Source organism: Perca flavescens, chromosome 9, assembly GCF_004354835.1.
Source record: "Perca flavescens isolate YP-PL-M2 chromosome 9, PFLA_1.0, whole genome shotgun sequence".
In the NCBI taxonomy this organism is placed as follows: Eukaryota; Metazoa; Chordata; class Actinopteri; order Perciformes; family Percidae; genus Perca; species Perca flavescens.
In genome coordinates, this window is record NC_041339.1 from 18,932,658 (window position 1) to 18,958,027 (window position 25,370).

A 25,370-nucleotide genomic window follows, 5' to 3' on the forward strand; every position below is an offset into this window, starting at 1 on the left:
AGGTTCCTAAATATTAAATATAAATAGTTACTTGATATTTTAACTTGTGATTTTCCATTTGAACAGACATACATTATATCAGAAAGGGGATCTTCTGCTTGACCTATTCATTTCTATTTACACATTATCCAATCCTATTTTACTTTAAATTCGTTTCTAAAAAAGTGTTGATTTGTATTCACCTTCCCATTCCCCCCGACAAAGAGCACCGATGTTTTGACACAAGCAGACAGTCCTGATTCGGACTCTGTGGTTGGGTAACCGACGATCCGCTCCGTGTTTTCCCGCAGACCATCTGTGGCCCAGCTGAGGTGACTGGCAGGACTTGTTTACTGGTGGAGAGCTTTGCAGAAAGAGAGACGGAAAGAGGGGGAACCTGAGGGAGAGCAACCGCTAAACGGAACGGGAATCCAAGTTTTTACACTTGACCCGTCTTTTTAAGTCTTTTTATGTTTGTTTACCTCATTGTTTTTTGACTATCGCAGACGGGATACTGACTTAGTTTGTGTGTGTGCTATTTTTTTTTATGTTTAACCCCATCGCCGAAACTGAAACCTCGTTTGTTTTGGATTAGCTAGCTAACGTTAGCTGCTTTTCCCTATCAGCTAACGTTAGTCTGAGAGAAAGAAACAGGCGGCGTGGTGGAGTTTTCTCACTTCATAGCAACGTGCGGGTTAAACGGAGATGTTATTTTTGTCATTTCCCCCTCCACGGTGGATGGGAAAGAAGTAACGTTTACCTCCCAAGTTTCCCTTTTTTGTTTTCTTTCTCCCGTTTTGCCGTTTTATGGGTGCTCATTCGTTTGCGGCGTGGTGGTCAACGGGGATGAAGGAGTTCAGAGGAAGGTCGTAGTAGGGAAAGCTGTACCGCTGCACGTTTTTCCTGCACGTAGCTGCTCGGAGGAGTTTCCTGGGATGTGCTGCCATCTGTTTCAAAAGGACGAGCTTCTGAGAATATACTAGAAAACAGGGCTACTATAAAGACCTGTGGACTTCAAAGGAGAGAACGCAAACCCTGCCATCTCCCTTTCTTGGCTCTGCATTTGGCGATATCCAAAACTTCAGCTCATGTGTGCTGGAGGAACAGAAGAGGAGGCAGTTTTTCTTTTTTAAACGCTGTGCATAGGGAATATACTTCTTACCAGTTGTTTTTGAAGTGTGTCGTCCTTTATTGGAGCAGTGCATTACAGAGAAATGAGCCCAGGGCCAGTGGACTTCCTTTGGGGACCTCCAAACTAGCCCTCTTGCGTGTGGGATATTAATAAAAATACTGTTATTTCTCTATTGATTCAGTGGAGCACCACAATCAAACAGATGAACGCGGACTGTCGCCGTCACTTATGAAAAATGAAGATCTTTACTCGCACATGTGTGGCCAGAACCCAAGATCACGTAATTTAGTGGACTGTATTTTTTTCCCAGGGCTCGCATACATCACAAACTTGTCTGGGAAGATACTCCTAGATGTATTACTCCCCCCGGCTTACGGGGGGCAACGTTGAATCAGTTGGCTATATTGGACCTTAATTTTTAAAGAATTTGTTCAATACTTTTGATATTCCAACGCATTTTGAAATAAACATTTCTCCTTTAAGATTTTTTTTTTGAGAAGCTTCAAGAGGAGAGCACAGCTTATCTTCAAGTCAAAATGAGACGGTGGACGCTAAAGCTGCGAGCACAAATTGTGTTTTTTATCATCGGCACCTGCATTATATGCCAGTGTGGACTAATACACGGAGAAAGTAAGTATTGCTTTTTTTTAAATTTTTTTTTTATAAATGTTCTTAGCCATGTTGCTGTATGTTTTACACATATGTTTACTTCCTTTTTATATTTAATGTAAATACGTTTGTTAGTTTGCAGTAAAAACAATAAGTTTACACATTTGTTTACTTTAAGTAAATACAACCATGCAGTAGACATTAGGCTACACGTGTAAAATCTACATTTGTGTAAGATTATTGTATCATTATAGGGGGATAAACTACCATAAATTATGATAAAGACACCATAAACACACCAAAGAGCTCTATATAGACAACGTTAATTACAATAGGAATATCATTGTTTGAATGTTATTAACACATTTAAGAAAGTTTGTCTTATCACTGACACGGTTTCTTAATTCTTTTTATTATCTTTATTTGATCAATTAAGATTGTAGTCACGAGACTCTCGCCTTCATTCTGACGCATGCGTAAAGTTTCATACAGAGTCTAATTAAGGGCGCTAGTAATTTTAAGGTGTTGCGTATGCGTAGCTACGCGCTAATAATTGATATTCCTGGGTAAATTGAGTAATATCCCCGCCCCCCTCGCTTCGTCTCTTAAAGGTACATATTTTAGCGGCCTGTGTTGAATGCGCCAGCCTCAGGGCCAGATTAGTCGCTGTAACTGGACGAGTGTGGTCTGCTGCAGCGAGTCTAAACTGGGAGTAGCAGGATTGGCCCTGTGAGCGCAGCTAGGCCTCTCACGGCGACACACACACACACACACACACACACACACACACACACACACACACACACACACACACACACACACACACACACACACACACACACACACACACACCGGTGCGCGCGGCGCTGCTGCAGCCTGAACGTAAACAAATTAGCCGCCGACGCTATGAAGTCTCTTTTATAGGTGGTGGATTAGCCTACATTTATCGCACCAAAGTACGGAGCAAGTTTATTCTGTGTGGTGTATTTCATCAATGAAATGGGGTTTTGATTATAATAATATAACTGCGAGTAATATAAACATTACAGTTAACAGTACATGCCGCGATGCTTTTTAGAGGGAGTGCTGGAGATAGCGATCCCGCTTTAAACCGCCTAATATCACTGGAATGATCATTTGCGTTATTTTGTTTTAAATTGATGCGATTATTGTTGGCTGCTGTTGCATTAAAGCAGTCATATAATGGAGGAAAAGTCCCTTAAAATCAGTGTATTTTTTTATTGGCATAAAAGTTTATCTAATCTAGCCTGACAAATCTTTTTGGGTTAAATGTGATGTTAAACGTTTAAGTAAGAAATATTAGATTGACCCAAATTATAGAAATACACTGACTTGACTCATAACTAATTTTCCAGCAAGTTGACTGCATTGTATATTCATGGTTAATCTTGTAATATTTTTAAAAGGTTAAATTGACAGTGGGAGAGAATTAAATGAGAAAAACAGATCTTGTTACTTAAAGTAGATAATACATTTGACCATGTGGTAACTTACTGTCATTATCTCAGTTTGAATGAATGAATGTGTCAATGGAAAACCTCATTGTAGATAAAGAATAGCTGGATTACAAGTGGACTGAAATTAATTAAAGCACATTTTACTTGTTTATCGGCAGTTTAACCTATGGCCTACAATTGTACTTTGGAGGTTTGTGTTCAGTATTTTTAGATGATGTGTTGCACAAGTCCACAAAGTGTTTCAGTACCTAGTGCATGTGAATAGAGCAAGCGAGCCTTTACATCAGTTTAAAATTAGGGAACTAATCAGTTTAATGAAACCGTTAATGAAGTAGTGTTTGTTTGTTGTTTCTTTTCTTTTATTTAGTCACGTTGTGGCTTTTCGAACTTTGAGCTATTAAAAATGTCTCCCAGTGGCCAGGTTCAAAGGAAATGTTCTGGCTACTTTACACAGGTCATGTATGCAGACAGAACATAAGCCCCTGAAAGGGGTCTTATGAGACAGGGCTGCTGGTACCCCTCCTTCCTCCTCTCTCTCTCTCTCTCTCTCTCTCTCTCTCTCTCTCTCTCTCTCTCTCTCTCTCTCTCTCTCTGTCTCTCGCTCTCTCTCTTTCTCTCAGAGTGGGGTCTATGTCATTGGATGTTTCTGGTTCCTGATTTACTTAATTCTCTGCGAAGTGACCATATTTGGCACTCTTGAGATGTTTACGCCTGGGGGAGGGGGGGCAACAACCAAAATACTTAGAATACTTTATTCTAAATCCACATGCTGCCTGACATCTCCACCTCAGTCATGGGAAAGAGGAAGTAGTATGGGTATATAAACCACGCTGCGGCTGTGATCTGCTGAATGCTCTCTACAGACTGTTGTTAGTTGATTTTGATTGGGCTCCTTGTCATAGTTATACGTTTTTTAAAGTAAGGAGCTGTCTCCTGGTCTAACTTGTGAAAAACAAGTTGTGCAACTGGGAGTCTTGCCCCCTTCTTGTTCCTCTCAGGCTTGTAAGCACAGCTCTGTTGGAAAAGGGCAGTGTGTATGCATGTGTTGTTATGTATACTTTCCACAGTCTGTATGTTTCTTAGCCAGGTCTGTTACACTGACTGTAAAGCCTAAAGAATCCCCCCACCCTGACGATCTAAATTAAATGTCCCTGTCACATTTATTCAGGAACTACAGTTTAAGTTATTTTTCCAACTCTGCTGGTGGAGTAACATGTTGATTTGTAAAATTAGGACAACGAGAGATGCCCTCCATTTGCGTGCAAGTTTGTCTGTAGCCCATCTCTGGAGTGCACAGTGGCATTTTCCGACAATACTGTGCATGCTGTGGAATTTGTTTGAAGTGTGTGGGTGTGTGTGTGGGAGGGGGGGGGGTGTGTGTGGGTGTGTGTGTGTGTGGTTGTGTGTGGTTGTGTGTGGTTGTGTGTGTGTGTGTGTGTGTACATGTTTATCAGTATGCACCCCAGCCACCCTGTGCTGTCTGCACATCTCTCAGCTCCAGACCTGCCCACTTCCGGGCAATGTATATTTTGTGTGTGTGTCAGGAGGAGGTGGTCATGCATGAGAACAGTGTGTACCAGAGCGTCAGGCTCAAGAGTGGGCTGCCTGTTAGCACTAGCCCGTGTGCCCTGAGTGGCCCCCTTGACCCACCACACATCCAATTCATCAAATGGACAAATTGCATGAACCGTGTTAGGAAATTAGTGAAGCGTTAATGTATGACAAGGTGTCTGATACATAAAATCAATGAATCAGGCAGAGGCAAAGAATGTCGCACTGTAAAGCAGAGTGACCATTCCTCTATTGAATCCATTATACTTTATTCCAGGATACCTCAAAGGGCTTTATTGTGCTTATACCATGGCCAGTGAACAGAGAAAAGAAAATCTGTATTTAAATAATTATTCATTTTCTAAAGGTTTATTAGAAGTCAGTTTTACCCTTTACTGTATGTTTAATGGGCTACCTGCAGAATTGTGGCTTTCACAATGCAGCCGTAGCGCTCATTGCAGATTGCCATTGTACGTTTGGGTAGTCCATGTTCAAAGAGCCTGCAGACAATGGTAGTTATGAACTGAGGACTCTACCAGCTGTGTGCTGTGTTTTGAGCGTTGGCCAGGAAGGCAATATGTACTGCTAAAGAAAATTAACTGTTGGGGTGCCTTTACTAAGTGCTTCCTCCTCTGCTCTTATCTTTCCAAGTATCCCTTACAACTTCTCCTAACTTGTGTGTGTGTGTGTGTGTGTGTGTGTGTGTGTGTGTGTGTGTGTGTGTGTGTGTGTGTGTGTGTGTGTGTGTGTGTGTGTGTGTGTGTGTGTGTGTGGTGTTTTCTTTGTTTCTGGCAGTCTTTTCCAACAGCAACACAAGCGGAGGATGAAAAACACAACCTGACCTTTTGACTCCCACAATTCAGTTTTATCGACCAGCAAGCAAATACATAGTTTGTCCGTGTGTGTGCTTTTGACAGATGCTTCAGTACGATGTTAACATTGTTTTTATTTTATAATCGATTGCAAAAGCTGAAATAATTATTTGAATTCAGTAGAGACAATAATTATTAATGTACAGTGTTCTCAAGCTTTTGAATAGCCAATGGATGAAGAAATATACCCAGCCAGGGGTTACAAAAGCATGGTCAAGATGTCAAGTGTAGCTGTAAGGCATAATGTATAGGCATAGGCATGTTGAAGGCCTGGGAACTTTTAACCAGGTATTTTAGCCTCATTTGACCTTTTTATTGGATTTTTAGAACAAGTTTATAGTAAAGTAAGAGACTATTGGAAGTAAAATGATTAGAATAGCCTAATTATCAGTTTCAATGTAAAATAAAAATACATATTTTTCTTATAAAAATATAAGAAAAATACATATATTTTTTACTTTTGTGTATTCAATCTCTCTATAAAGACTACACAACCCATTAGCCCCAATGTCCATTGCTATGGAGAACTCCAGCCAATGACTTGTAGTGTATTCATTCATATTCTAAAAACGTTGTCATTGCCAAATTAACCCAGACTCGACAATTAATTGATTCAAGCTACTCAGTTTATTTGAGAACACAATGATCAAATTAGTTCTTCATATACAACACTGGATCATGTGAGGCTGAAATATGTGCATTAGTCTAGGGCTGTTTTTTGTTTGTTTTTGTTTTCAAAATGGAGCTTAGCTGATGCCCTCTCCTCTGAGTCCCATTCCTAGATGGAGAACTGTGAATGTTTATGTAAACATCTGCTCACTGCACAGAAATGTGGTTGAGTCGGGAGGGGAGGGGATGGATGGTGTGCGGGGAACACACACACACACGCCGTTACGCCATGCTGCAACTATCTGATTTGATAGTCCTTGTTGCTGTTTGGATCTGCCCTATTTTAACCATTGGTGACTTCACACAGTAAAATCCAAGTTGAGCTGGCCCTGTAATACGGGGATCAGCAATGGGATCTTTTGGGGGCCTTTTGCAGGCAGGACCAGACACTGGCTGAGGTCATGTCCATGTCCTAATGTGAGTGAATTTGAAAGTCCATCTTTAATGATCATAGCGGCTTCCAATCCAATCCACAGTGGTCAGGTTTTTTGACCATACTAAATGTTTATTTTTCAGGCGAAGATGCTGCCCCAAGCTGATAAGGTTGAACATTTTAATGGAGGAAAGAATTCCACTTTTTGAAAATGTTGATCCAGGCTTTAGCTAAACATCCTAAATGACACATTCTTGCACAGTTCATTGTTCACCCTTGCTTAGTGAAGCAGTTCAGTGGACAGCAGACTTTGTATGTAAGCCATTGTGTAGAAATTGACATTTTAAACAGTGTTTCCAGATTTATCTACATTAGTGTGAGAGAGGAAGGCTGAATTGTTTGTGTCACATGGGAATCTGTATGTGGGCTCTGGTGGTTACAGTTTAGAAAACCATCCTGTAATTTGAGGGTCACACTCGCAGCAGATAACGTGTCCATCACTGTCGGATACTGATCTTATAGCCGTTTCTAAGTCTGACCTCACTGCCGAAAGCTTAAGTAAGTTAGTATTAAAAGGAAATGTGAAAAAACAGCTTCCTGTTTACAGTGTAACAGGGCTGTGGAAAAGATGTAACAGCTCTACAGTGGGTGGGTTTGAACAGTCTTGAATCTTTGTTAGTCTGCATGTACGTGTACGGTCTAACTTTTTAAGGATAAACATTTAAAAATTAGTTTATTCTGCCTTTTGAACAAATATATGCTGGTAATTCTATGAACTTCATAACAATTAGTTGTTTGCATCTCAGACAAAAACAATGTCAAATTTTTTTTGCAATTTTGTGTGTGTGTTGGAGTGGCTGTGTAACTGAACCTGATGGGTTAAATTTATTTTGAGGACGGTCATATGACTAAGAAGTGGTCGTTTGTCACACAGCCCAGTGAGTCTCTTAGCAGTTAATTACACACACTGACTTAACACTCTTAAACTTTCATTCACCAGTCCTTAATCAGCTGCTGTATGTGATTTGTGCATGTCAAAAATGCAACAATTTTGATCAGTGAAATCTGAATCAGTAGAAGTTGTTTGCATCACAACAACTTCTATTCCCTCTTTTCCTTCCACCTGTGTATCTCTCCACTCTTTATGCTGGAGCTCCCTTTCCTCCCATATTCCCTCCCTCAATCCCTCGCTCCCTCCCATATCCATCTCATTCTCTCTCACTCCCTCCCACCCTCCTATATCCGTCTCTCATTCTCTCTCTCTCGCTCCCTCCCTTCCTCCTATATCCGTCTCTCATTCTCCCTCCCTCCGTTTGCGTTTATCTTCAGGGGTTAGAGGGTTCACTCTCGTCCACTGATTTGTTGTTCTTTCACACTGCAGATGAGCATAGCCTGCAGACCTGTCTCACGCACACGCACGCACACACACACACCTGCTGCTAATCCTGCTCTGTATGGGGTGGGAAAGCCTCCTCTTTCAAACCTCTTAAATGTGTGAACACCATCCATTTGACAACCCCCCCACCCCCCCTTTTGGTTTTCTCTTTCTCCTCTTATTAGGCCTGCTTGCTCCTAAGTGATGCTTAACATGTACACCTGCACACTGTGAAGACCCAGTCACATGGACCTTTCTGATTAGGCTGTGTTTGCTGCGTCTGTGTGTCCTTTTATGAGCACTTGTGTGTGTGCGTGTGCGTGCGTTGGGGGGGTGGGGTGGGGGGTTCTGTTTTTGTCCTGATGAACTAGCCTGAGATGGGTTACTATGGTGACAGCACTAGCTGTTCTGGCAGTACTGTACTCGCCCCTCCTCCCCTGTAAATACACTTCTAGCCTCGCTGCATTTAACACACATTTAACTGTGTGTGATCACAGAAAATTGGATAATCATTTTGTCATAGTTGTCTTAATATAGTCTATAGTGGCAGATTATTGAAGTGCTGCTGTGTGATTTTTGAATGTTGCCAGTGGCGATACAGTCGTGGCTGACTCTCTCGACCCCCTGAGCGCCGTACCCTTATTGTTTTCAACAATTCACTCCCAACACCTGTAATCAAATCAGGGCCACTCGCCAATCAGTATGTGTCCTGTGCTACGTGGGAGTAACTCACTGAATCTCAGTCTGTCAATAACTGATGAGAGTTAGTCCTGCTTGGGTCCCACACTCGCTACAATAACAGTTATAAAAGTGCTGAAATTGATCCATAATATTACTTGTGATTCACTTGTCAATTTTGCATGGCCAGTGCTTACTGATCACAGCCTTCCGCAGAAGTCCTGCACAAGTCTGGTAAACTGCAGTGTTGATCACCTCCAGCAACACTGCACTCCAGGGGAGAGGGGGGGTAGAAACAACCTGTTTAACAGAAAGAGGGTATAATATGTACTATCCTTCTCAATTCATTTCCGTGCCCACTGTATGGCTCCTTCCACCTCTGCACCATTTCACCCACTGTAGTCGTGAAACCAGATGGATAAGAATCTGGCTGTGCTTCACAAAACCTCTGGCCAAGGAATACATGCGATCTTTTAATTACAGAATATGTCATTGTATGATTTTTATTTTAATTTTTTATATTAACTGATTTTTATTAACTGGTTTGTTTCTGTGTTTTGGGAGTGTATCTATTGTCAGTGGCTTTTATTTAATCCTTGGCAGTGATACGTGTAATAAAGAACCCAGCAATAGCCTTGCACACGCCAGAATACATCTCTCAGGCTCAGTTTTTGTTAAAACTGAAACATTTAGTTTGAATCAGTTGAGTTCAGCTCACTCAGATTTGTGCTTGACCAATCAACCATTTCACAACTGACAAACTGATTTTGATAGACAGGTTAACGGAATTGAATTGAGTGTTTTTCTGAAACGGCTGCAATGCAATTTACAGTTTGGGAAATCATTAGCAAAGATCAAAGTCTATGGCAGATTGACAAATATTCTCAGTCGAGCAAATTGGAAAATTTCTCCGAACTGCATGGCAGATTAGAGTTCATGTGCATTGATTTACAGGTTGAAACAATATTTAACAAAACAATCAGCAATATTCTACAAAAAATTTAAACTGAAAGGGGTGCGGGTTAATATTAAATATTGTGTGTGTGTGTGTGTGTGTGTGTGTGTGTGTGTGTGTGTGTGTGTGTGTGTGTGTGTGTGTGTGTGTGTGTGTGTGTGTGTGTGTGTGTGTGTGTGTGTGTTCTGGGCAACAAAGCATTTGAGTAGAGACGTAAGCATCAGTTATGGCAAAACATTAGGCTTTGAAGCATTCAGGTCAGACCTATTTTTTTCTTTTTAATGTCATTGTATAGTTGTTGACACATGCTTTGGTGTGTGTGTGTGTGTATCACGTGCCTTTTGTTGCTGTAACAATGTTTAACTGGCCATTAGGCATCTTGCTCTTGAAGAAAGTGAGGAAAGCAGACACTTAAGGACAGACTGGAGTGAAAGGAGTGTCCCATTGTGGCAACGCTGATACTCCATCTGGGAGAAAACACTGGACGGACTCATGCCAAGACGGAGTGAAAAGGGATGGAGAGATATAGAGCTTGCGCCTAGTTTACGAGTCTGCATCAAGCATTCTTAATTCACTTACAGTTAAAGGGGGCCCATATTGAATCATGCCTTGCTGTTAAATGACAGCGTAATGAATGGAAGTCATTTTACAATACCGCTGTGGCCACAGGCCCTCCCCTCCAGGGACTTGTCTGTCAGAGACTAGGAACAGCAGATGATTTGTTGGCTGGGGGGCCTTTTGAACGTTAACATGACGTCATTATTCTGCCCATGCCTAGCATGCCCGTGGATGTCCTGTACAGGAAAACCAAAAGAGGAGGGCAATGATTGAAAGTCTTTGGGAAGCTGCAAAGGGCTTTTGTGGAAAAACAAACAGCAGGCTATATCCCCTATATTTGCCCACAATCAAAAACCTTCGACTAAATGTTTATAGATAATGTGAACAATGCTTTCCTGCTTCATGTGTAATGATATCAGTCAGTAAGAAAGTGGTGTTACAAGGCAGAAAGTAACAAAAACAGATTAGATTAGCTGTTTTGGAGCAAGATATCAGTCTATGTAGACAAATAATTCACATTATTTTGTCAAATGAATGCAAAAATATCGGTTTTCTTTTTCAAAAAGAAGAACACAGGACCAGTGATTTACAGAGCAGATATCTATGCTGTAACAGACAAAAATACAATTTATTTCAGTTGGACTTTAGATGGAAGGAGGCACTGAAGCTGCAGGCACAGACCTGAGCAATGGACAGTGTGTGTGTGTGTGTGTGTGTGTGTGTGTGTGTGTGTGTGTGTGTGTGTGTGTGTGTGTGTGTGTGTGTGTGTGTGTGTGTGTGTGTGTGTGTGTGTGTGTGTCAGTGTGTGTGTGTGTGTCAGTGTGTGTGTCAGTACAGTGCAGACAAACGGGCCATTAAACTGACCTGGCCTCTCTGCTCTCCATCCCGCCAGCCTCCCCTCTGATCTCCCGCTTTTCTGTTTTGGTTTGTCAACTCTTTCCCCGTCTCTCTGTTTGCTCCTGTACCACTTTGCTTTCTCCATCACTTTTTTTGTATGCTTTCCCATCTCCTGTGCTTGTTATTGTGTCTCCTCACTTCTCTTTATAGTCCTTACACACACACATTCATATATATACACAAACAATCAGAGTCTCATTTCAAGGCAGTTAGAATCAAATTATTTCCTCCTCTGGGTGTTTTTCTTCATTTGCATCAAATTTTGGATTCTGCTCTAGTTCGGGGTTGGCAGCCTTGCAGCAATTCAGTCAAATCAATAGGATTTGCCATGCTTGGGATGAGCTCACTCGTCCATTCACCACACAGGGAATACCTCCACTAAACCCCTAAACTGTTTTAGTTGGAGGTAAAAACTACTCTGTGTGTAAAAAAAAAAAATTAAAAAAAAAAAAAAAATAAAAGTTAGCATGTTGAGCTACAGCCTGGGCAGCTGTCCCATCAAATCTCTCGTACTCTCCCTTTTCTTCTTTTTCCATTTCAGTCTGAATGCTGAGTGGCACAAACCGCAGTACTACAGGAAGCAGGTTAGGATTGCTTCACAGCCATTGTTCAACCATAGAGACTCAAGCAGCCAGACAGGCCGATTTGGAAGAAGAAAGAAAGCTATACGGAGTTTGAAGAAGCCTATTTGGCAGATCCATCAGGCAGGCGTAGCTCGTGTAGATCTGGTTTGTGGGTTAGAGCGTTGGTGGGGCCGGGCCCTGCAGCTGCTGCCGTGTGGCTACAAGTCAAGCAGGGGAACCGAGCCCTGGCTGCCTCCTCTCAGGCCGAAGCTCACCACACCAAGACATTGCTCTGCGCTTAACTCACTAACGTGGGACAACAAAAAGAAACCTCAGATGTTTTTTATATTACTCACTCTGGTGTGTGTGTGTGTGTCTGTGTGTCTGTGTGTCTGTCTGTGTGTCTGTGTGGGTCTTGTCTTGTCTTGTCTTGCACTACAGTATATCTTTAGCACAGTCCAGCCTGCAGTTGATTACCTGCTCTTGTTTCCTTCTCTGTCTGTTCCCAAATGCTTCGACTATGTCAGGAATGCTGCTCCCCCCAACATGCTTTTATTTGGTTGGAGCACCACCTGGTTTAGCTGTTTTGTAAGGCGTGGTCAGAATTTCTCCGATTTTTCTTTCCTTGGTTTGTGTATTACCAGCTGTCCAATCATTTTTTAGACGGGGAACATGTTGGTTACAATCGGTCATGGAATTAAGATATATATCTGTCAGGTTCCATGTAGTTGCAGATGCAGTTTGCATCAGCGTTCTGCATTTTAAATCCTTTCATGGGACTTTCCTTTCAAATGGTTAAATTTAACTATGCTGTGCTGCAGAAGCATATGAGGCAGAGGGAGGGAGAAAAGGCTGGAAAGGGAATGAGGAACTGGGCAATAAGGAAAAACATCACATACAGAGATAATACACATCTTATCTGCTTGACATATTGATTGATGATTTTAAATTCGTGGCCTTTGTTTGCTGGTTTTGAGTATGGAGTCAGAGCAGGGGTGCAGTACGCTTTTTGATTGTGAAAGTGGTGGCTGAAAAAAATACCTAGTCTCAGTCATCTTATCTCATATCAATCTTACATATAAGATGGAAATTAGACATTTTTCACTGGCAGACTACGCATGTCCAAGCAGTGGATATTTGGTGTTTAGGTTGGTGGACATTGGCTCAAGGGATAAGTTCCTATCAGGTACTCACTCTGTCACTCTAAGAAGACTCTAACCGGGCCGTCCACACACATTCTGCTCTTGTTTTTTCAACCCTCTTTTCTTCCACTTTGCTCCTACACCTGTCCTTTCCTCTCCGTTCTCTTAGCAGCCTTGAGTCCAAGGTTAAACCAAGCTCGGTGGAAGTAGAAAATATTGAGTCATTGTTTTTAAAAACAAGTGACAGTGACCAGGCATATCACTGCCCCCCCCCACTTCTTTTTCTCTTCCTCATTCTTTCTCTCTGTTTATATTCTGTCTCTTTGTCTCCCTCTGTCTAAGCCCTCATTGCCTTTCTCCCTCCATCCCTCCCTTCGTCTCTCCTTTGCCAGTTCCGGAAGGTAGATAGAAGGAGGTGAGCCAAAGTCACCAGTGTGATCTGATTTAGGCTTCCCGTTTCTTGGCCAGCCATCTGACAGCGCAGGGCCTGCATGTTGCTCTTTTCTACCCGTTTCAATCTGCCACAGCCTGGCCCTGTGCCACAGCTGTAACAGGACCCAGCGTTGTATATAAATAGGCTAGGCCAGCTCCCCTTGCCATGCTCCTCAATAGGAAACTGAGGCAATGGAGGAACAGGTGCTTCGACCCACACACTCCCTCTCTCTCCGCTCCGTGTCCCTTCCCAAGCACCCCCACCTTTATCTGATGCCCTCAAATGTGGAAGCACAGGTCAGTCACGATTGTTCGCTACCCTCACTTGTCGTATCACTTGGTCATTGTCCCCTCTTATTGTTAAAGAAGATTTCTTCTTAAATATATTCCCTGTGTGGTTTGATTTAATGGCACACTGAGATTATTTCCACTCTTCAAACTGCCCCCCCTCTCTGTCTTTTCCTGGCTCACGTACTGCTATTTTGGTCCTCAACTCTCTTTATTTTGGAGGTACAAGTTGGTACATGTTAATCAAAATACCTTTCATGCAATTTTTCTCAGGATCATTTTTCACTGTAGAAGCCACAGCTTGGCAGTGGGCACACAGGGAGCTGGCTTTACCTCTCAGGACTTTCCACAGCTATATTAACAAACAAATGCATTTTTCCACTTGCAATCCACTTGGCACTGTGGCTGCATTTTCTCTCTCCTGGGGTTTGTTCAGCAACTGAGCTGTTGACAAATCTATAATCAGCAGATCACCTCATCATGGGCAACGTGCGTCTAAGCTGACAGAGAGGGGAAACTTCTCACAGTCCAGAGTTAGCTGCCACCTGGTTTAATGCTAGACAGGTCTGGTTTCACGCTAAGCTAACATGCGGCTGCCTTCTGCTACAGTCAAAAACAGAGGCAGGCTGGTCCCCGGGCCACAGGGGGCTTCACTCTCACCTTCTAAAACTGCCAGTGTGATCCACTTTCTCACTGCCAGCCAGCACTGGGCTAACCAGCGAGCTACTGTTAGTTAATGCATATTAAATTCTCTGCAGGGAGCACAACTCTAAAAATAAAAGAAGAATCTGTCTGAAATTGTAGCTACACTATAACCGAGGCTGCAGCTGTGGTCGCTCACTGAATAGTGGAGATGGCAGTTTCTGTCAGAGTCAGAGATAGCCACTAACATCGGTATGACCTCAGTTGCACCGGTCATGCTCAAGTAATTCTTGAGCTGCACTTATGGCGAGCTTATTCTGTGAGCTAATTCCACTTCATTTTTGACAAGGAGAGGGAGTAAAGATGTAAAAAAGAGACAGATGATATACTAAAATGGGAGGGAGTTGGAGTTAAATTTGCCAATATTTCCGCTGAGTAACATAGAATTAGTGCAAATTGGAAAAATGTTTGCTTTTTTGATCACACTCATTACAAACAATACTTACGATTTAGAACCGTCCTGGCCAATATTCCTATGATCTAAGCAATATCTACAAGGAAAGTAAAAGGAGGGAAGTTACACGGATGATCACACTGTTGCAACTGCATAAACCACAGTCTTCCATTCCGTAGAGCTGTGATTTGCTGTGTAGTAGTCTAAATCATCATCATCAATATATTTTTCTCCGTTGTCACCATGAAGCTTCTTCACACTATGGCTGAATTGTGTCCACAGTCCACAGCGTTTAGGTTTTCTGTGGGAACGTGGGCCTGGACACGTCTAAACCAGGGTTGAAAAAACCGTATCCAGTTTATCTGTTTTTCAGAAAGGCACCTTATAATCAAAATCTGTTCTGTTGCCAAGTAGATTAAAAGTACTCAAATGCCTTGAGACATTGTTGGAATAATTTTGACATCATTATACATATACTGTGTCACTATATAGTACTCAAACTTGATATGCTCTGGGTGTTTTTACATATGCAGCCTATACGATTACTATTTACCTCCATTTTGCTCCTAAAGGGTTGTGTGAACAGGAGCTTATGCCACAATATCATAATGTCAGTTACAGCAACTGGACTCCATAATATGTGGTAACATTAATGCTGCTTTAATTTAGGGCTGAACAATATATCGTTTCAGCATCAACCTTGCAATGTACACATGTGCTGCATGCGTACATTGCAATGTAATAAGGCATGTTAGACGCACCATCGTAAACTAAGGAACCATTTTACTGCCTGATAGAAAATGAAAACTATCAAAATTCACTTTTCTTGACCAATTCTAAAAGTAAACAGTCAGTTCCTTTTAATAAATAACATAATTTGGCCTCATTTAATTACAGTTGGGTAAATGATTTCACATTCATTCATCCTGCACAGAAAAAGAGCAATCACAGTCATTCTTAGAGCAGACTGAAGGTCTTATGTAGAGTTTGGTGTCTAACTTTTGTGTGTTACAAAAATAAAAGAAATACTCGAAAGAAGAATTGTTTGTGGGGGGGAAAAAAAACCTTATTAGATATTTCCAATTATTTTGGCTTTAAAAAGTTGATGTGGAGCAAAAACCTTATTTTCTTTTTTTTTACTGCAGACTAATATAAATATCAGTGTTGTCATTAAGTGCTCTCCTGTCCTGGCATATTGCATTATGCTCTATTGTGTGTGTATGAAGGATGGACCAGTATTGATGGTGGTGTTTGAATGGTCACATCATAATAAAATAACATTCAAGCATGCCAAGTGTAAAATAACATGCAGGCATTGCTTGTGTGAACAACAGAAGCGCTGGCCTTCACTGGAACAGTTTGGGCAATTTATTCAGTTACTGTTACAGCACAAATGTGTGAAAAGAAGACCTCATAACTAATTCAAGCAGCACACATAGGGACAAATCTCTAGATGGTATTTTTTTAGACGTGTTGTCAAGAGAAGGAACATTTCGGAGGATGCATTTCCTCAAAATGTCCGTTGAAAGTTTTGTAAATTAATTTGTTAATCTCCTATTGAGGACTTAAACTCATTCACCTTGCTCCATCTCCAAGCTTTTCCTCTGCTGTTTCTGTTTGTCTGACACCCCTATATACCTGCCTCCCTCCCTCCCTCCTCCTCCTCTTCTCATTCCTGCTGCCAAATTAAGTGTCAAACAGACAGGGAAGGCGGGTGGATGGCCCACATTTCTCCTATAGAGAGCCACAATATGGTGGGAAGTATGCCATTTTGCATAGACTCATTAAACATGTTAAGTAAAATTGGAGCTAATTGATCTGAAAATGTCTTACGATATTCACCTGGGAGACCGTCAGGGCCTGGGCATTTACCACTTATTAAAGCGCTCCTAAGTTCACCCGTCGTAAAGGGTTCATCAAGTTTAGACGACGCTGCGCTGTCAATGGAGGGGATTGAAAAATTGTTCATACTGCGTCTCATCAGCTACGCATTCAGGGGTGTATAACGTGGCATAGAAGTCTCTGAAATAATTGTTGATTACCTGTGGATTAATAGTTGTCCCATTAGTAGTACTAATCTGAGTAATATGTTGTGATGAAGATGCTTGTCGGATTTGGTGTGCAGTTTACTCGGTTTATCTCCAAACTCATAACATGTCATGATGTGATTTCAACAGTGATTCTGCAGCTTCATTGGAAGCCAGGACGTCGAATTCAGCCTTTTTTTTTTTTTTTTTTTTTTTTTTACAAGTAATTCGTTTGATAGATCTGCACTGGGTGAAACCACACATTTTGAAGTTTAAATTAATAGAAATGAAAAAATCAGTGCGATCACTAAGAGTCATAAAGTTTGGGTCAGAAAGCAATAAAGAACTGAAGCGCCAAGGGGGAATGGGACACAGATCTACCAGGAAGAGAGATGTCAACCACCACTGTTGCATGGCCTGATATCACAATGGGGTTGTAGGAGCATGAACTGACAGATGGGAGGAGTTTGCGATCAATGAGAAAGTAATCAATGTGGGAGAATGTGCCATGGACAGGGGAGAAGAAAGAAAACTGTCTTATACCAGGATTGAGAAAGCGCCAGGCATCTGTGACTGCATATTGCTCTATAAACAATTTAATTATTTTTGATGATTTGTATAGAACAGAGGGCTTATTGGACGATCGATCAAGCGAAGGGTCAAGACGGCAATTGAAATCACCACCAAGGATGAGTTGGTGAGAGTTTAAGTCAGAGAGGGAGAGAAAAAAGTTCTTGAAAAACTCATCGGGCCATACACATTTGCCAAAATCAGGCTGTTTCCTCCTATTTTACCTGTGACGGTGACATAGCGCCCGTTCGTGTCAGACACCACTTTGCTCACGGAGAGCGGCACTGATTTGTGAATAAGAATTGCAACCCGCCCCCCCGGGCCTTACTTGAGAATGAGGAGTGGTAGAGTTGGCTCACCTTCCCCCACCGGAGCTTAAGGTGATCTGATGGCATAAGGTGAGTCTCTTGTAAAAAGGCTATTTTAGTGTTTAAATGTGTAAGATGGTTAAACACTTTGTTGTGTTTGACAGGAGAGTTCATACCCTTAGCCAAGGGCGGACTGGCCATCTGGCATACTGGGCACTTTTCCGGTGGGCCGATGTGCTTTTTGGGCCGACCGCCAACACTTTTTAAAATTTATTTTTAATTATTTTTTTGTCCGGCCCATAAAAGTGGTAGGCCTAGATCGGCGGCCCATTGTTTTTTTCAATTGACACTGGGCTGGCCCAAAACACTTTAGTCAAAAATATCACATAGGCTAGGTTTTTTTTTTCCTGACAGATGCGGCCCATGAAACACGTAGCTCAGCGGCCCATTGGTTGTTTTCTTAATTGACACTGGACTGGCCCAATCATATCTTTAAACAGCACCCTCTTTGGGATTTCTGCCTGCATGCAGTTTCAGTGTGTATCTACCAGGCTACAATAGTGAGAAAAAGAAACGGGCCCTTCAGGCAGACGCTGCCAAATGTGTCAAATTGACAGACATGTTTTCGGCAATAGCAGGACCTTCATCAGCTCCCGTGGCTGATAGTGGTGTCTGTGTCAGCGGCAGTGGCATGCACAGTGAGGAGGAGACTGAGGAGGAGAGGGACAGAGATGAGGGAGTGAGGGTAGAACCAGCGGTAAGCAGAACTCCCCTTAACCCTTGTGTTGTCTTCCTGTCAACCATGAAAACCGTTTTGTTGTCCCTATGTCAAGGTTTTGGCCGCTTTTTTTTTCAACGTTTGGGTCCCTTTTTTCAAAATTGATATTACTGATGTTTTGTCACTTTTTCATTGTTTTGGGATTTTTTCCCCAAGTGTTTTTAGATGGGTTTTTTCATCTTTTTTGATGTGTTCTATTTATTTATTTTTTACATTTTATTCCGACATCCCATATTTTAGAATATAAAAAAAAACTTTGAAAACGGGTCAGATTGGACCCAAGGACAACATGAGGGTTAAAACCCTTTGCCCCTTGATAAAACTGAGCCAAAAACAAGTGGTGGACAAACTGTTGATAACAATACAACCAGTGATGGGAGTAACACGTTACAAAAGTAACGCAATTACAGTAATGTATTCCCTTTTGCTGTTACGCAGTAATATAACGCATTATTAATAAAATGTTGGTAATATTATACCCGTTACAATATGTGGTGGGCCGGTCTGGGCCAAAATGCCAGGGCCGACTTTTGGTCCCAGTCCGTCCCTGGCCTTAGCATTCCAACTAACACATCTTAGAGCGCCACCCGGTGTATGCAGGTGGTTTGTGTTCGCCATCATGTGATAGGGTTGTTTTTTGAAGGTGTGTGCCAATAGCAATCTTGGATTATTATAAGAGCAGCATGCACGTAGGAGAAAAGAAAACGCATAAAACGCATGGTAAAAACTGACTGGATTATGTTCACCAAAGACGCCTCCCCTCCCCACCCCCCCACCAGTCCAGTCGCCGCGGACAGCAACATGGAGCACTCCAATTCTCCGATCAGAATATTCTCACACTTCCACACGTCCAACGCGCTGTTCCCACATTAATTGAATACACTTATAAAGTATAAAACTCGCACGTATGAGAATACGCTAATGCAACAAACAGTTGCAACAGGCATCAACAGGCTAACAGTTAACAATTGCTGCCAGCTAGCATCCCTTATTAGAACACAAACCAAACAACCTTGCAAACAGTTCGCTCTTTGGCACCGCCATAGTACACCAAAAAAAGCACTTACACTCAAGTCAGTCAATGCAAAGGTCAGGCGCTTGCATGAGGTTCAACCTGCAAACCATGAAGAAACTTAGCAGTGTCTGTGACAGACAGGAGCCATGCCTTCTCTCCATTAGGCACGGTGATGCAGAGCTTGGCAGGGTAGAGGAGAGCCGGCTTGTATCCATGCTGGTAGAGCTCAGCCATGTACAGTATCTCACAAAAGTGAGTACACCCCTCACATTTTAGTAAATATTTAATTATATCTTGTAATGGAACAACACTGAAGAAATTACACTTTGCTACAATGTAAAGTATTAAGTGTACAGCTTGTATAACCGTGTAAATGTTATACAATGTTAAATTCCCATAGAGGCAGGCAGATTTTTATTTTTAAAGGCCAGTTATTTCATGGATCCAGGATACTATGCATCCTGATAAAGTTCCCTTGGCCTTTGGAATTAAAATAGCCCCACATCATCACATGCCCTTCACCATACCTAGAGATTGGCATGGTTTTATGTCGGTTAGCCTAATAGCTGATTTGATTTGCATTTAGAGATGATTTTATGGAAAGCACCTCATGCCAATCTCATGGTATGGTGAAGGGCATGTGATTAAATATTTACTAAAATTCACTTTTGTGAGATACTGTATGTTTTTTACTCGGTCCGGGCTGTAATCATCGTAGAGGCGGATCTTGGGGCCATTATAGAGCAGCTCTATAACCACTCGCGTATAACCAGGTCCTTGATTTGAAAACGGTGTAACCGTATGATGACCGGTTGTGGTCTCCCGTCTGGAGCAGGTTTGGGTGCAAGGCTTCTATGAGCTCGGTCAAGCTCAGGGAGAGAGCCAAGCACCTCTGTGCCAAAGACGTCCGTCTGCTTTCGTTGTCCGTCTGCTTTCGTCGTCCGTCTGCTTTCTTCTCTCGTCCGAGTACCTTCAGGGCCCTCAGGTAGGCCGATTATTCTTATGTTTTGCCGTCTGCTGCCGTCTGACCCTCCAGGTCAGCCGCCATGGTCCTAAGAGACTCATTCATGTGTTGCATGGCAGAGCACACTTTCTCCAGTTGTTGCCATTCTATGTTCCTCCAGTAGTGAGCTAGAGTAGTGAGCTAAAAACAAAACTGAAGGCATTTAATGGTCAAAATAGTATTAATAAATATTCAAATATTAATAAACAAACGAACTTCGAATATGATTTTCGGCAAAAGTCAAAGTCCTACTCCGCACGCTGCATTCCGGAAGTCCCAGTCGGTGCTCTCTTAAGGCTCTGACACACCAACCCGACGGCCGACCATCGGCAGAAAAAGCAGTCGGACTGATCAGTCGGCTCCCGTCCCTCAAAAAAGTGCCTCGGAACACACCGAAGCAACGCCGACTAATGACGTGTGTGAGACATAATACGTCTCCATATCAGCAGGCGGCGCTAATCGGTATTGTCGCCCAAAAAATTTAAACCGGAAATGACTGAACATCTCTCTAGACTTAGTAAACACAGAGCACGCTGTCGTCAGTCATTGTTTTCATCAGAGAGTGTTGATGGTAATCAAGAAGGATCGTTGTTGTCATTACTCGCTGAACGGAAGAAAATACGATAGAGCTAGTAATAAGAAGATACTGGCGTTGTCAGCTCTCGGGCTTCTTCTTGTGGAAGAAGCACTGATTCCTTAGTCAAGGGCTAGCACTCCACCAATCAGATTGGTCATTGAGTCTGACTGCCCACTGGCCGATTCAACAAGCAAAATCGGCCAACGGAACACACCGAACAGACTCGAGTCACCGACCTCGCCAGACTGTCCGACGGCCGATAATCGGGTTGGTGTGTCCATTCTCTGCTTCGATACAGCCCCCTAACCCCCCCCCACCTCCTACCGGCTCATTAGTGGCTGATTGGGTTGTTATTGTAATTAAGAGCTCCTGTACAGCCAGTGAGAGCACCAAGCTGTCTGCTTATGGGTGGTCCTCAGTGGGAGGGTGGGCTTTAGTAAATTGAAACAGCAGTTCACATCATAGTCTTTGTGTCTTTATTCTTTCTTTAGATGACAAAAAATGAAAAGAATTATGCAGCAGGTGTCTTCCTCTTTCTTGCCGTTTCTCTCTCCCTGTTTTTGTCTCATGTTGCCATAAGCTCAGTTTGTTGAGTGTTTTATGTTGTAGTTGAACATAACTTATTGTTGTTTGTGAGCAGTAGGTAGCAAACTCTCCCCCCTCCTCGTGTGTGTGTGTGTGTGTGTGTGTGTGTGTGTGTGTGTGTGTGTGTGTGTGTGTGTGTGTGTGTGTGGTCATGTAACAGTGGTCCATAGCGGCCCTCCATTCATGCATGTGATCACCAACCGTCCTGTAAGTCCCTTACGTCACCCTGCGTTCCTGCCTGGGCTCAGGTTACACTTTCACCCCTCTCACTCCCCTCCCATCATTTCCCTGCCCCCCTTCATCTTCTTCCCCTTCTTTTGCCTGCGACCCGTCTCCCTCTGACTCAATCTCCCTATTCGCGCTCTTTGCCTCTCCTGTGTCCCCATGCTTCTGAACCTGGGAGGAGATAGCTCATTATTTTAAAGACACAGTGGCTCTTGCAGCCAACCCCCTGACTACATAACAACCCTTCCTCCACTCCTTTACTCTCCTTCCTTCTTTTCCCCTCTTCCCCATCTGCCCCCGATGACCCGCGCCCCCAACCCCCCCCTCCCCTCCCTCCTTCCCCTTCTCTCTCTCGTTCCTGTCAGTCGAAAACAAGACTCCATTTTGCAGAGGGAGCTCCCAGCAGCACTGTGTACTGCTTCCCCTCATGGCCTACTAACATTTCTTTGTGTCAATAAAGCTTCTCCAGCAGGAGACGTGACGTGTGTGCTAGCCTGTTAGCATGCTGTGTGAAGAGAAAGACCCTATAACATATTTCTTACTTGCAGTTAGAAAGGTCATGTGTGTGTCCTCTTGGTGTTTTCTTGAAGATCTTTATGGACAGAGGTTAGTTGCACCCTGGCCCTGTTGGTGTTGCATAACGTAGTTTGTTATGTTGTCGTGTTGCACAATAGGTATCCGGTTAGTGCTGCAGACTGACAGCGAGTGGGTGGCTTGTAGGCCTGTGCGATATGTCCAGGAGATAAGGCAGGAGGGCAGAGAGGTGTAAGGTTGCGGTTATCACTGGTAACAACATCAACTGCCACATAGTGGAGGAAGAACTGTTTTGGTTTCTGATAGTATGTGTCTAATAAAGAGGGTGCAGCCAGGGCAAAGTGGCTAGCTTGTGAATGAGTAGCTGTTGTTGTTTCAAACTCTGCCTTATCTGATGAGATGTTGAACAGCTGAAATTGAGTTATCATTTTATGAGTTGCTTTTGGCTGCTGGCAAATCTGGCTGCAGGCGTCGGCTAAGTGTGTAAAGTTGAACTGGCTTTGGCCATGTTCACGCTAATGTGGATACATTTAAATACTCCCATTTAAATGTTTTTTGATTAATGGAAGTAATTTCATTACACGGTGAACGACGGACAATAATGATCTTGTGCACGCTTGTTGCTGTCTGACCTAGTTGTCAGTGAATGGATGAATATGTTAACTTTTCATGTTTGTGTCAATAATAGACTGTCAGAGTAACTGGAAGTGAGAAGGGCTTTATATAATGTTAGACTGTAATTTATTTATAATTTATTGTATCATTTTATTACTGAACTTATTACTGAACTGGTGCATTCAAAGTTATTGTAAAATACCTTTTTCCCATCTGGTGGTTGTTTTTGTCATTCAACAGTAATTAACTGGTGAAATAAGTTATTGTTATAAGTTATAGTTATTACATTATTATTAAATCTTTAATTTTGACCATATGGCCTTAGCAATAAACAAGCCGTTCTTTAGTCGCCGACTGTTGTTTAGTACCCTTCTTTTTTTTTTTCTTTTTTTTTTACTTTATTAAAAAGTATCGGTTCAGGCACCGTTTTAAAAGTATCGCTTTAGCACCAGTATTGGAAAAAAAAAAAACGATACCCAACCCTATAGCTGACCAGTGTAAAACTGACAGTAACAGGATGGCTGCAGTAGTGTACAGAGGAGCAAAGTTGATAGCTACTGTTTAATATCTCAACTGCACAATTCCTTTTATCTTAAAGGTTTTGTCCCTATGTCAAATAAGATAACTGTCAACATACCTGCCTATGTTTCATTAATCTTTTGTTAGGTCTCCTACAGAAGACATTTGGTCTTGCTATCGTGTGTATATTTCTCTTCAGTAAAAATGTTTTTTGGATACATTTTTTTTAAGAATTGTGAATCTTTAAAAAAAAAAAAAAAAAAATCTTACTCTGTTTGATTTATTTTACTTCATCAGACATATTCAATAAAAATAAAAAAATCAAGAACTAATTTACACATACTCGTGATTGAAATAACATGAAACACTAATGCCTTGCATGGATATTTAAATTTGACTTTTTTTTTTTTTTCTTTAATCTGATCCAGATATTTTCTCTAAAGGTAATAACAAAAGGCCACCAGTTGTTTCTTAGCAAAATACATTCTGACTGGCCTGAATAACTCACCCCTATATGCTAACATGCTGTTGTAGTAAACAGCATGGTTTTATTTGGCTGTGTAGTGATAACAGGCTTTATTGGCTCCTTTCCATTATAAGATATTGATGTGCTGCTGGTCAGAGTTTGTACCTTGACTGTTGACATGTTTGTCTCACTAACCATTAACAGAATGGGAAGTTAATAGGTAGCTTACACCTGGGAAATGATGACTGTCAATAACAACTCAATGGAACCAAGTAGTCCACTGCAATGAATTTAGATTTTTGCTTCTATTTTAAGATGCATGTTGTAGTGTGATTGATTTTTTTTTGTTTTTTTTGTGTGTGTAAAGTGGTAATGGGGGATTGAGCGTAAAAATAGGGGAACATAGCAAAAGGTGGTGAGCAGATGGGGTTCTCGCCATTTAGATGCACGGAAGACACAGAGTGTGATTAGCAGGTGTGTGTCTGTATCATCCGTATGAAAGCAGCGGACTAGATGGAGACCATTGGATCACTTCTGTCATAAGAATCTAATTTTACCCGACATACACAATCACCACGCCCCTTTACAATATTTTAGTTTTTATAAATTGAACTTGTGTCCATGACAGATGTTCACATTTTGTTAACAAAATGGGTCTAATGTTGAATGTGATTAATTTCCTACAAGGCATTATTTTCTCTCTCTCTCTCTCTCTCTCTCTCTCTCTCTCTCTCTCTCTCTCTCTCTCTCTCTCTCTCTCTCTTTCTTTCTCACATTCAAACGTAATCCAATGAATGACGGAGAGAAGTAGCCTAATTTTTGTTTCTCGTAGTGGAAACAAGCCTGTTACATTTCCATCCATCCATCCATCCATCTTCGTCCGCTTATCCGGTGTCGGGTCGCGGGGGGAGCAGCTCCAGCAGGGGACCCCAAACTTCCCTTTCCCGAGCAACATTTACATTGTTACATTTCCTTAACAAATTGCATTTAAATCCAATCTTCTCACATCTGGGTTATTGACCATAACCATATGTTTTTGGCAGTTATGGCTGGTATTATGGTTGATATGGTCCATGCATGGTTAAGTCAAATTAGTATTATGTCTCACCACCACTACCAGTGTAGTTGAGTATGTTCACTGAGTGTAAATCAGGCGCCAGGATTCCAGTTTTGGATGGGCCAGACCAATTGTGGGTGGGCCTTAAATTAAAAACGTTATCAAATCACTGTTTAACCTAATACAAATGACTGACTAATATACTGTTATATATATTATATGTGCTTACATAATAAAGACTGTAATAGCTTGATGCTCTTTAAATATGTTGTTGCATTGTAAAAAGTTTCGGTGCAAAGGACGGACCCATCCGCGATCGCTCTCCTTGGTTCTGACCAAAAGAAGAGCGCTTTGGAATCTCCATTACGCACCATACCTGGCTGCGCTATAGCGCATCTCTCCTGACCTAAGGCCTATAGATTGTAAAAGTGGTCAGGAATCTAA

General features: G+C 42.0%; 1 protein-coding gene across 2 annotated transcripts in view; it reads left to right on the forward strand.

The window, feature by feature from the left end:
* The first annotated feature begins 247 nt into the window (after positions 1-247).
* Positions 248-25,370, forward strand: part of insrb (insulin receptor b) — a 91,085-nt gene continuing 65,962 nt past the window's right edge. Inside the window, exon 1 of one of the 2 annotated variants that reach the window (XM_028588322.1) lies at positions 248-1,741. In XM_028588322.1, the coding sequence (XP_028444123.1) occupies positions 1,648-1,741 (94 nt within the window). In that variant the 5' untranslated portion in view covers positions 248-1,647. Of the gene's footprint in view, positions 1,742-2,373; positions 2,450-25,370 lie in introns of those variants that run through there. The other variant, XM_028588323.1, reaches the window with a different exon arrangement.